This window comes from Melanotaenia boesemani, chromosome 6 (genome assembly GCF_017639745.1).
Source record: "Melanotaenia boesemani isolate fMelBoe1 chromosome 6, fMelBoe1.pri, whole genome shotgun sequence".
NCBI classification, from domain to species: domain Eukaryota; kingdom Metazoa; phylum Chordata; class Actinopteri; order Atheriniformes; family Melanotaeniidae; genus Melanotaenia; species Melanotaenia boesemani.
Window position 1 is genome coordinate 23676997 of NC_055687.1, and position 13947 is coordinate 23690943.

Consider the following 13947-nt stretch of genomic DNA (forward strand, 5'->3'; position numbering starts at 1 on the left):
AGTATTGCATGAGCATGTTTGGCCAGTGAAGTACATCTATCTGTAAACAGAACAAGTTCCTTAGACCTGTAGTAATATCTTTGTTTTCCTGTATGGCATTGTACAGCTGTATTATGTATGATGAGACTGTTTATTATATTGACAATCCAATATAAGTTCCTGAACCCTGTTCCTAGAAATAATAATAAAGGCCAGTATAGCTTTGCTTATAAATCTGCCATCTTAACATTTTTACCAGCTTTTAGCACGAGACCAGCTGTAGCTGACTGTGCTGAACAGCAGGCAGACAAGTGACGATGAACACTTTGCTTACCTTATGTGTCTGCTGCCTCACTTGAGTTGCAAGCTAAAAGATGAGTCTGCACATTTGCTGTCATTGCAGAGAAAGATATTTACTTTGTACAAAGTCAAAATGAAAGATCTTTTTTTGTTTGTTATTATTCTATAATTTAGTATATAATCCAAAATAATCCAAAATAAATACAAATACATCTCCTTCATCTGGTGTTACATTTATCCTTACAATTTTGTCTTTTAGTTTTCTTCATTTTTTATTTATTTATTAATTTCTTTTACTTGTGGTAGTGAACAGAACTTATGCTTATTTTACTGAAAGGTTATCCAGGCATTCATTAGGTCAAGATTATAATAGAGCACCTTCCACTGGATCACAAGAAAAATACTTCTAATGGCTTGTTGGCACTGAGTAATTCTCAGATTCGACAAGTTAGTGATTTTCAAAGTTCCAACATTTTAACATGAGGCATCAGAAAACTTAAAATTATGGGGAAAAATGGCTAGACTTTTAACAGCAACATCCCAACTGAACAGTGGGGGGAGCTTAATGTAGCCAGGTGGTAAATCATTAAAATAATCTGTCACTTAGGTATAGAATGTGTCCCGTAGAGGCCTTTATAAATGGCTATGGTGTTGTTTATTTTATTGTGCAATGTTTGTGGTTTGAGATTTGTTTTCTGCTTTAGTTTGTATTATTTTGTGGTTCTTTGCATGTATAGAGATATGCTAAATATGTTTTAAATTGTGTAAATAGATGTCCTGTGATGCGGTCATTAGATGGCAGTGCCACAGGAGCTTATATCTTTCCGCCAACACTTGGCCAGGGGCATTTTGGGCCTTCTTACTCTTTGACATCTGACTTGGCTAGAGACATGGGGAATGCTAATTAAGAGTCCATCTTTTGGTAAAATAGAGACTGATCTCTGAGAGAAGAGAGCCTGCATGTGGTGCAGGGCGTAGACTGCCATGTTCCTTTATGTAAAGGAAGAGCAAGAACCTCGGTGCCTGTAACTTCCAGTGTCTGATTGATGTGTTGAAAAGAACTGCTGTGACATAGCCCACTGCCGCATTTTCTTTATTTTTATTACTTTTATTGTTTTGCCACTTTTGTACAGTGTTAAGTTTGTCATTTGTATTAAATTGCTGTAAAAGAGCCCCAGTAATTGTGTCCTGTGAGGTAACTCATTTCCCAGGCTACATTAAGATACTTCGTCTGAAGTATTATTTAAAAAATATCAAAATAAGGCCTTTTTAGGGAGTAATATAAATGCAAATACTGGGGTTGACAAACCATATCTGCGTCAGGAAATGTGTCTGTATTTCTGAAAAAATCAAATCAAATATCAAATAAAATACTTCAGAGATTGGTCATTTACTGCACCCCCAAGAAGAAGCTGACATCACTTGATTGTGTGTCTGTAGCATTTGTTGTTTCAAAGTGACCACAAAGAAACCTGGATGCAGCCATGTTTTTCTTTTTTCTTTGCACACTGAGCACGATAGGGTCAACCCATTTCTGAAGTCAAGGAATGGAGCAGTAATGCTCCTCCCCTTACATATGGTTTAGCTCCAAAAACCCAAGTGACATGGTGATCAAGCAAGTGCAGATCTTACAGGCTTAAAACAGGTATATCCTAAAAACAGATGGGAGATTAGATGGTGGCTGGGTCAACTACTTTTATATATTTCATTATGTGCATTGCAAATGTATTATTTTTATTTATCCTAAAAAAGTTGAGTGGAAACGGCTTCCTTTTAAACATTTTCATGCTATTTTAAGCAGGAACAACCTAAAACTGAGCTCTTCACCATGCTGTCATAGTTGCGGGAATTTAAGAGGTGCAATTTACTCCTATATTCTCTGTCCAACTATTCATTCATTCTTTTGGAGTCACTTCAGTGTTTTACTTTTTGTGGTAAATTGTGAGGTTTGGATTTTATATCTCTACCAACTTTGTCTGAAACTTTTTAGTTGTCATTGTTTCCTGTCATTACACATTGTTCGTGTCCTGTCATTTCTTGCTTTATTGAATCTGACTGAATTGTAACGTTGTTCTTCTCTTCCAGCTCCAAGAAGACTGCGTTTCAAAGTATTGAGTTCAAGCAAACTCCTTGTTTCATGGAGGGAGCCCAAAGGGGACATTGACAGCTACCTGATTATCTACAACAGCATACCAGGTAGGATCCTATAGTCACATACACACACATACACGTAAGTAATGTAATCTAACTTTAAAATTTTGAAAGAAGGATCTTATTTTGAATTGGACTTTTGTCACTGCCAAGAGGGATTATGTAATTTTCTTCTTATCAAACCTCCTTTGAAAGGATTACACTCCTTAGAGATGTGAAAGCCCCAAAGTTTGGTATTCACCTTTGCCAAGTTTGAAACAAGGGAGTATTTCTGCTGCATTTGTAACGCCTGTCAGCAGATTTTTAAAAATAAAGTAGGACAGTAGGAGGACCTTTGCTAAGTCATGACTGAGTTCAACCCAGGACAGCTGAATAAAAACATTGACTTTGGTATTCATTCATTCAGAATTAATCTGCATCATTACTGCTTACAAATACCATAATGGGGGCTCAGCATTCTGCTTTCTTTCAGCATTATTTCACGAGTCGATCAGCGTGCAGACATGGTGCACTCACAGTGTAGAGATTATCACTGTAATCACTGCTGACATATTTGTCACGTATTCTCAGTTTACCTGCATTTACAGCCATCATCAGATCTTCCTGACAGCCACCTGTATATGTTATTTATGTTGTAGTCAAAAACACAGACAGTTTTTTCACAGCTAACATAAAAATGAATTTGTAGGCGTAAGTAAGTAACCTGTGACATAAACCTTGGTCCTTGCAACTAATCCATTGTAAGATACCTTCAATTCAGTGGTCTCTTGCTGTCTCTGTCAACTGTAAATAGAATTAAAAATGAACATTAGGGCTGCTTCCTTCTCAGTGAGGATAATGGCAGGAGGTTGTGGATGGACTTTAAATAGACTTAGAAAACCATCTTGGTTTTATTTATATTATACATAGTTAATAAAGCTGTCTTTAATAGGACTGAAAGATGAGGTCATAGGAACCTGTTCTGTGTCCTGATGTCCTGATTTGGTCTCATCTGTCTGTTTCGGTTTTAGAGTCAGATGAGGTGAATAGGAGGTACAGTGAAGCTATTTAACCATAGTTGATGTCCTTTTACTGGGAGGAAAACATTTTAAAAAATATTTAGATCACAAAGGGCACTGTCAGAGTGACAGATAACATCTTGGATCCACATGATATCATTAGTGCAACTGGATTTAAACAGCAGTAGATTGTTTACTTTTCCACAACAAAGAAATTTTATTTGTAATCTTAAACATTGCTTTCTGTCAGTTCCTCTCATAATCAGCTTGTGGATAATGTAACTCTTTTCATGTTGTATTTGGTCTGTGTTTCTCTGTCTGGTGGCTTAATACTTTATTCTCTGCATGAATTAAACTAAAATAAGCTCTTATAAGATGCCTTTTCAATAGGCCAACATCAGTTTTGTACTTTAAAAATTGCATTTTGTGTCTGTGCACACATAGATCCCAGTGGAGATAAAGTTGAAGTGAGCTGCAACATGTTTGCTTTTTATTGCATGCACCTGAAAGTTCTGTGTGCAGCTGATTATTTATAAGAAAAAGAAGAATGTGTATTTGTTTTTCAAGCCCTATAGGTGCAAAGAGTGGTGGAAACCTGCTGTGATCTATGAAGTTTTAAATAGATCACGTGTCAAACCCAGGTCCTCAAAGACTGCTGTCCTGCAGGTTTTTGTTGTTTCCCTGCTTCAACATACATGACTGAAATTAATGTGTGATTGTGAAGAGGTTGACAAGAAGATATTGGATCCATTTGGTTTGAATCAAGTGTAGCGTGGAAACAAACAAAAAAAAATCCTGCAGGATAGCAGCCCTCGAGGTGCAGAGTTTGACACCCCTGAAATAGATGGTTTACAGCAGCAGCAGTACAGGGTAATGTATGTACCTGTAGTTAACTGCAGCAGTTAACACACTCATTTTACTTTTTAATCATATAACTTTATGTAAATACGTTTCTTTTTTAATTGATAAATAAAATTAAAGCAACAATGTCAACACGGATTGACTGAGAGAATTGTTTTACATTACATTACATTACACTTATTTAGCAAAAGCTTTTATCCAAAGTGACTTACAGTAGTTAGGCAGTAATGTTAAGGGTCTTGCCTAAGGACCCCAGCTTCCTCCTACCATCCAAAGATATGCATGGTAGGTTAATTGGTCACGCTTAATTCTCCTTAGGAGTGAGTGTGAGCATGAATAGTTGGTTGTCCGTCTGTGTTGGCCCTGCGATGGACTGGCGACCTGTCTAGGGTGTACCCCGCCTCTCACCTGCTAATTGCTGTGGTAGGCTCGAGCTTCCCCATGACCCTGAATTGGAATAAGCAGTATAGAAAATGGATGGATGGATGGATGGATGGATAAAAAGCTTTTGGGAGAAAATCTGTTCATAATTAGTTGAGCTATAGCTCCCCAAGTGTCACTGATTTTAGCATACATACATGTTGATCCAGCCTTTCTCAAGGTGGTTTCATGCACTGATTGTGTTGAAGAACCAGGTGCAATTCTTCTCAGTGAAAAGTCCCAAACAGAAGATTGGAAACAGCTCTTTTATCTCTTGCTGTTGCCACTGGATAAGTCCTTTTCAGTCACAAGAAAAATCTGTGAAGTTGACAGACTCACTATAAATTAGGTTTAAGGGAAGCCCTGATATAACAAAGACAAGACCACTCAGTGCATATAAAGATGTCATATGGTGTTTAAGGGATGCTCAGTAATTACCTCAAGTCCTGGTGTTTTGTAGTTATTTTAGTTATAATTTAGTTCAACTGCACACACTGCCCTCCAGCTTGGAGCTGAGAAGTGCAATAACCTCACCTGATCTGCAGTCACCTTCACAAGCATTTATCTTGTTTTGTCCAACTGGGGCATGGGAAGAGCTGAGAAAGTGGCCGCACGCTGTCACACAGTCACTTATGATCACAAGATCAATTTTAAAATGGCCATTAATGTGACCTGATGGGTATTAATAGGAGTGGAGAGGACACGGCCACAATCTCACTGTTGTTTCACCTTGAGGTTTGGCATTTGATGACAGAAGCAGCCGACACATTTATTATTTGTTGAAGAAAAATCTTCTCATATTGGATTTATTTTCCGTTTCAAGTCCAGCATTTGACTTCTTGTGTAATGACAAACAAAGACTGGCACAAACAAATGGATCATGGCACCAAATATTTCAAGCTTTTACCATAATGTTTGCCTGCTTTAACACTGCAGGATAATATTAATCAGCCCCTCTAATGAACTAACTTTACATTGATTCAATTGTGAGAGTATTAATTTTTGTTTAAGCAGCTACTTATACCAAAAAGAATCTGCAACATAGAGTTTTGGGTCTGACCTTTGCCCTCTTCTTCTCATTCTCTCTATTTCAGGTGGTCAGCAGAAGGAAATCATAGTGTCTAAATCTGACACTAAGGTGTTGATAACAGACTACAATCCCTCTAAAGACTACACTTTCAATGTTATAGCTGTGAGGAACAATGAGCAGAGCAGACCACTTCAGGGCAGATTCAAAGGTTTGTTTAATACATTTTACCTCAGTTATGCTGCTGTACTCTCTGTTCTTCTCTACTTTGCTCCTCTTTAATGTTGAACACTGTCCTATTCTACAATACTTTACAATTCCCTTGAAAATCTTCTTGCCCTTTCTCCCTGTATTTGTTCTCTCCTCCCATCTTACTCAGTTTTTCTTGTTTTCTGCTTCATTTTTTCTTTTCTATATCATGTCTTGCTCTACTTAAATCAGTTTTCCTAAATTATGTTTGCATAATTGTATCCATGCACGTACTGTGGACACAGATAGAAAGGAAGTGATAAAACAGCCATTTTATTCTCACTTGTAATTCCTCACTACTAGCTCATGCAGGTGAAAGACTTGATGGAAGAGACAAGACAGAGCCCCAGAGGCTGACGGATTTCGTTGCACCTCCTGAGGATGCCAATGAGATCTCTGGAGGTAGGACAAATCCACACAAACAACAGCTACGTTTACACGGAGCACTTTTACACCGATCAAACGTCCAATCAGAATAAAAATGTGTCATGTAAACATGTCAGCTGATCCAATAAGCCTCGATTGGAAAGAATCTTCAATCTGATCAAGAGGGGTGTTTTAAACCTTTTCACGGTTGAATCAGCATTAAACACTAACCATGTACACACTCATTCTGATCGTTTTGTGGCATATTGTGTGCATGCTTGAACCACGTGGCGTAATGAGTTTCAGAGACGACTTGAAAAATGGTGGCAGCAAAACAGAACGGGACTGGCAACATTTTTGTTGTAGCTGCCACAGTCCCGTTGCCACAGCTTTTTCTGTTGTTGTTCTTCCAAACTACTAGGCATTGCACACGTCAAAAGACTTACGATCGTATTTAATCTGTCCATCATAAATACCACCGACTGGATCACTTTCTCTAGCTTCCATGCAAACATGTCAAGTGGAATCTTCGATCAGATGTAAACGTGTATGTAAATGTAGCCACTGTTTCCAAGCAAGAAGACCACATGTAAATCTCTCCATCAGATGGACATACAGTATAAGTCTGCATAAAGAGTCCACGAGTCAGTCACCATAGCAATGTTTAGAGGTAGGGAAAACAACCATTGGCTGCTGTTTTCAACATCAGCTTGACCGATCAGAAAGCCAAGATTACTTGTGATGTCTGTCTACATCCAGTTAGACCCAACTATCTACTTTTTTAAGAAATACTCAGGCACACATCAATCTCTAACCATTCTCAGCTGTGATTTGTGGAAACATTTTAATATTTAAGTAGAGCTCCCGGAGTTATGCAAATCACCCACAGTGTTGGATTGCGTCTTTGCGGTTGACTATTAATTTGAGCTCATTCTCCCATACAAGATGCCAGTCTTTCTGTCTACTTCCAAAAACAAGATTTTCTTTTAGTTGGCAGCTTTGATATCCACATATTGAAATCCTTATTATTTAAACCACTTTTCTGCTCAGTATAACAGATGAAAGGAAGGCATTCATTTTCTTAGTTGAGAGTCGTCTATTTGCTGATTTCCATTCATAAAATGAGAGTTCAGTGAGGAATCGTTGGCTAAAGTATAAGTTTGTGCTTCTGTGTGTGAGAGAACAATGAAGGTGGTGAGATGATGGCATGAGCAGTGCTTGTGGCCAAAACAGAGATATTGTAGCTGCTGTTGATGTATGAATGTGTTTATTTTTACAAGTTTTAAGCATCACTTTTTGTGATACTTTCATCACAGCTTTCCGGCCTAAAGTGCACTCAAAGACAAAATTTCGTTTCTTGGTGAAAGGGAGCTTATTATTTCAGTCGACCTACTTTGTGCTGGATCAGTATTTGTTTTGTGTGGGTTATCAGTTATCGTAAAAACTTTAAGATACAGCAGATTAACTCTATTCACCAAGTTGTTACTTTAAAATCTAGTTTAAAGGTGCAGCCTGCTTTACCGTCCAGTGTCGTCATTTTAAGCACTATCATTTTTATATTATTTGCACAATATAATTTTACCATGAAATGCTTTATGAAATGTAGCTTTAGAGTTCATATAGCAGACAAGCAGATGAGCGACACAAACACATACTCAGAGAATCACTGAGCATATATCCATGAATACATAAGAAATTGGCTCTTTGGTGGAAAGAATTTTTATTACCACAAAGTATTATTTTCTAGAAATGTGATATCTTTTACAATGCAAAGCATACATTTTTTTAAACAAAAATATGAAAGCAGGTAAAAGCTGTGCAACCAGGAACATAGTACCAGGGGCGAAAATGCCATTTAATTTTTGGGGGGAACAATAAACAGTAAAATTTAGAGTAAATCCTCAGCCTCTCTCCTGCTCCTTTGCAACTTGCCTTGCAGGGTTTAGCCTCTTCCGTTTACAGGTTTATATGTTCGACCAGTAATATCAACAATGTATTAGGTGGAAGGTGGGACTACCTGTATAAAGGTTAATAAATATTAAGATACACCTTTATTACCACATGTAACAGAATTTCTTTGCACACTGCTCTAATTTCCAATAGAGTCTATCAAAGTAACTTTACAAGAAGTTGAAGCTCAAGATAAGTTCCAAAACTATAAATATCAAACTACTCTTCAGAAATATATATATTGATTGTAGTGTCAAACAAAAATACAAGATATTACAACTGTGCCACAAAATATGGCAACTTAAAAATTAACAGCCCTTATACGTTTAAATTATAACTTGTAACTGTAGGCCTATAAATCGGCCATCCATTTATCCATTAAATTGATCCATTAATCCATTTATTTATAAATTGTTAATTGCGCAAGTTTAAAACCAGATGCTATGAAGGGCCATAGATGACATACGTTCTGTGAAATACCATAACTCTTGAACCATCTACGCCACCAATGTAATTCAAACGGCTTCTGAAAGCTGAGAAGTGTCATGACGCTGACAGGTTTGGACTCAGAATAAGGCTCAGAATCCCAGGGATGGGTTACAAACATTTATTGGTACACAAATGACAGAATGTGCAATGCGGTCTTCTCTATGGTCTGGCTTCTGTGGATATAGGAGACAGGAGTTAGGAGGCAGGGAGTAGCAGGTGACAGTGCACCATTGTTCGGGCTGACGTACCAGCAGAGTGAGATCCAGCAGGTGAGGGAGGATTGTCTCGGGATCAGGGTAGAGGGAATCCAGGGAGGAATCCGCTGCGTAGTGTGGGAGAAGCTGCTGAGCAAAAGAGAGGTTAGAAGGTGGATAATAACCCACAGGTCGGACTGCTGACCAGGCTGACAGCGGGGAGTCCAGAGAATCCTCGTGGGGGTAAGGAGAGTTGAGTCCGTGATCCGATATCTAGGTCCAATAATCAATTCCAGGGGTCCGAGAGCCAGGAGATCCAAACAATCACAAGCAGAGTTCCAGACGGGGGGCAGGCAGAGGCAAAATCCAAATACAGGCAACAGGGGCAGAGAAATAAAGGCTGGATACGTACAGGGATGAACCAAGACGATCTGGCAGGTAAGAGTTGAAACAAGCAGGTATATAAAGCGCCCCAGGCAGGTGGAGCGCATAAGCAATCAAGCCAGAGTGCGGGGAAGATGCCTTCAGGGCAGCTGGGAAAACCGGGCTCCGTACCACGGAGCATGACAGAGAAGTGCAGCTTTGTTCTGATACATTACGGTACCATAATGTGCCGCTGGTATATGGCTGGTTAAATGATGTCTTGATTAAAAAACAAAAAGATGCCGATTTTGGACAAAGCAAGAGAAATCTGGAGAAACTTACGTTTTATGTTCCAACTTTGTGTTTGTGTGTGATAAATGACTTACTGGTGTTTACACATTGCTGCTCACTGAAACGTTGGGGGGAGGGGGGGCAACTTTATGCAAAGGAGGGGATCACATCCCCTGTATCCCCCCCGGGATTTCCACCAATGCATAGCATTGTGTGTATGAGTGGTGATCTTCTGCAAGGCTCTCCAGGCATGCAGTATCTTCACAGGTGCAGCAAATGAAACCAATTACAAAAATTAAGCCCAAGCACCACTTGAAGACTCTTTGGGTCTGGTCCAATAGTCCTTTGCTTCCTAACTGATTGAAATGACTCAGATGTAGGCCTATCTACTTTAAAAAGTAGCCATCATAACAGTTGATTAAATGATCTTAAAACAGAGAAAATGAGCTTCTGTAATGCTGTCATAATGTCCTTCAGTATATCAAGCCAATAAACCACCCTTTTCTAAAGAAAAAAAAAAAGGAAATCATTTCATTTTGTCCCACGATTCCTTCCTTGCTGTTCCCAAAGCATCTATATTTATCCAGTCAAACTAACTGTGAATAACTAAAGAAAATGAGGGTGAGTGTGAGCAGCCGGTAGCAACATTATCTTTCATTGTTAATTTTTTTTTTTTTCTTATTTTACAAATTTGATATATAACCTATAAAAAGCATCATAAGACTATATTCGGTGACGTAACTTAAGCACTTTTTAGAAAATATATATTAAACTGCTGTAGTTCTAATGCTACAGCTGGCTCAGTTAATTATGATGAACAACTGACATGCTGATTGCCTCTTCTTATGAAAACTCAAAAAAACATCACTAATAACTAGTCTGCGCTGCGTTCTACCCTGAGCTGTGAATGCACAACTGCCGTTATACTGCACGGGAAACATTCCCAAATATTGAACTGATGTATTAGAAAAATCTTCTTAAAGCTTTTCTTAATAATCAAAACAAAAATTAAAAATTTTAAACATTTTATTGGTCCTCTTGCTTCCTTTTTTTTTTTTTTGTCTTTTCACGAAAAGACAAAAAGATGTAAAGAAATATTTCATAAAGAACACTTTATACAAGTGTTGATAAGTGCCGGGGTTTCAAACATCTGCTTTCAGCACCAAAACCAGCAGACATGAAAGAATAATTAGAACAATTTATAAAACTACTTGTGGAACCTTTATCTTTGTTCTCAGAACAATTTTCACACCTGAATACCTGAGATTTTCTGAAGATTGTGCATACATTTAAATCTGAATTTGTTCTGGTGTTGCTGTTAAACTTGCATTTTCACACCATGCAGCAGGCGGTTTTTTTCATCGAGATGTGCTTTCACAAATGAGAAAGGAAAAAGTAAGGGAGGACAGAAAGTTATTGTGCTAAGAATTTCAAAGCTGGACAATCATAAAATCATATCCCACCATCACCATGTAAATATGTATATAGTCTGTGAAGTTGTTGTTATATTCTATATATATATATATATATATATATATATCTTTTATATTTATAATGGTACATATTTTTGCTTTTCTTAGACTTTTTCTTGTAAATAATTTATATTGCACCTTCTTGCTGTGATGCATGTTCACCTTATTCTGTCTTTCTGCACTTTATTCTATAACAAGAGCTGCTGTAACAAGTGAATTTCTCCACTGTGAGATAATAAAGTCTAATCTAATCTAATCTAATCTAAATGCCAGAATACTGTATCTTTATGAGCTCACATAATGAACCATCCAGCCCTGCACTTTTTAACAAAATATAAAATTAAACCGTAGCTGAACCCAGAGTATTGCTGTTTATATAAACAATTACAAATTATTATTCATAACTATATTCCCATCTCTCTTTCTTTCTATGCAGACAGCGTTGTAGATTATTTATATTTTTTTCTTGCTACCAGTAAGCACATTATAAAGCTGAATTTCCTTTGGCCTGTCATCAGTCCCACTCACCACTCACTACAGCACATGTGACCTTGATTGGTGTTCTGCCTCCTACCTGAAAAGGATTATAATAATATCCTGCCCTGCTTCTGTGTGTCTCTATGCATGTGCTCTATGGTGGGCTTAATAATATGACTCTGTGGATCAATAGAAGATGCTCTTTTTTATATTGTGCTGTAATGTGTGACTAATTTTTCTTCTTCTTCTGTGATACTCTGTGTATGTTTACCATGATAACACCAGTGTCCCAAAAAGCATTGTGTGTTCCTGTGTGTGTGTGTGTGTGTGTGTGTGTGTGTGTGTGTGTGTGTGTGTGTGTGTGTGTGTGTGTGTGTGTGTGTGTGTGTGTGTGTGGATGGGTGGGTGGTTTGCATGTAGTGAAGTTAATACAGTCCCATCACATAAAAATTCTGTCCATAAAATTTATGAAGAGAGTCTGTGACAGTGGTAAGCCATGCTGGATTCCAAATGGTCTGCATTTAAATAGCGCTTTACTATACCTGCAATGATACCCAAAGTGCTTTACATTATACATCAAATTCACCCATTCACACACTGATGACAGAAGCTGCCATGCAAGGTGCTAACCATGACCCATCGGGGCAATTTGGGGTTCAGTGTCTTGCGCAGGAACACGCCGACGTGAACTCTCTAGGCCAGGATCGAACAAGATAACCACTCTACCCACTGAGCCATGCCCCCCCAGCTCAACCCTCAGTGTAAAAATATTTTATATAACTGCCGGTGATGTGGACCAAGCGTTGGCACCTGTCCTATAGCAACAGGACAGCTCTTATAAAAAAGTTGGGTATTCCATACTCTCACCACCCCAGTCTGCCAGTCCCTGATGTCCATGCAATGCTGCAGATGTGTGTCAACCAAGACAGCCCCACAGCATCCAGAGCCATAAGGAACTCTGAGCGGATCTCATCCAGTCCGAGGACCCTGCCACCAAGGAGCTTTTAACCACCTCAGCGACCTCAGCCCTGGAAATAGGAGAGCCTACCCCTTGGCCCCAAGACTCTGCTTCCTCATCAGAAGATGTGTCAGTGGGATTGAGGAGGTCTTCAAAATATTCCTTACACTGACTCACAATGTCATGAGCCAAGGTCCTCTATCCCCACTGTACACAGTGTTGTACACATCCCCACTGTGCATTGCTTCCCCCTCCTGAGCCTCTGGCTAGTGGACCAGAATCTCCTTGAATCCATCTGGAAGTTATTTTCCATGGCCTCTCCAAACTCCTCCAATGCCAGCGTTTGTGCCTCAGCAACCACTGAAGCCACGTTCCACTTAGCCTTCAGATAACCCGTCAGCTGCCTTTGCAGGCCTAGTTTCACAGGCCAAAAGAGCCCAATAGGACTTCTCCTTCAGCTTGACGGCATCCCTCACTGCTGGTGTCCACCAAAGAGTTCAGGGACTACCATTGCGACAGGCACTGCTAACCTTACAGCCACAGGTCCAATTGGCCGCCTCTACAGCAGAGGTGCGGAACAGAGCCCACTCTGACTCAAAGTCCCCCACCTTACTCAGAACATGGTTAAGCTCTGCTGGAGGTGGGACTTGAAGTGCTTTCTGACAGGGGACATCACCAGACGTTCCCAAATGCTAAGTACATTAGTAAAAGGGTCTTGACATTGGGTGCCTGTATGTTAAGGCAGAGGTAAGAGAGCCAAAAACCAAAGGACATGCCATAGAAATTCTTCCACTCTCAGTATAATAACTACCTCAGCCACCTACTTTTTTGTTCTAACGGTAATCTACAAATTACTTAACCATGTCTTGCAGAGTGTAAGCACAAACTGCTCTGAGTTAAATACAGACCATCCATTCCTTAAGCCTGAAATTAAACAAATTTTCTGTCTACTCATATGGTGACATTGACTGACTCTGGATGTAAGCTAGCAGGAAAGGGTTGTATGTAATGCACTACCATTGTTGAAGTCTGACAAAATCCCATTGTGGATCTGCTGGAGTTAACTGAGACTAAAGCCATTTGGCACTCAAGTTTTTTTAATATAGTGAAAGACTTTTTAAATAATGAACACTGTAAAAGAATTCTCTCAAATGTAATTATTAAAAACACTGTTCTATCTGTTACAAATTGAGATGATCTTTGTTACATCCTGAAACCAATAACCCAGGGTTTAAACATCATCAGCTGATTGATTGCAAACTGCTACTTTATAACGGTCATGTGTTGCTATATGTATCCTCATTTATGTCATAAGCTTACTTATAAAAGTCATTAAAGTTTACAGGAACATATTTCAGTGTATAAAGGAGCGTTTCAGTACTTTGTAGTCTGTCACTTTCAA

General features: G+C 38.8%; 1 protein-coding gene across 1 annotated transcript in view; it reads left to right on the top strand.

Annotated features, from left to right (window-relative positions):
* Positions 1–13947, top strand: part of col14a1a (collagen, type XIV, alpha 1a) — a 119841-nt gene that overhangs the window by 13050 nt on the left and 92844 nt on the right. The window contains exons 3-5 of the mRNA XM_041988851.1: positions 2365–2475; positions 5804–5947; positions 6289–6387. Coding sequence (XP_041844785.1) covers positions 2365–2475; positions 5804–5947; positions 6289–6387 — 354 coding nt within the window. The remainder of the gene's footprint in view (positions 1–2364; positions 2476–5803; positions 5948–6288; positions 6388–13947) is intronic.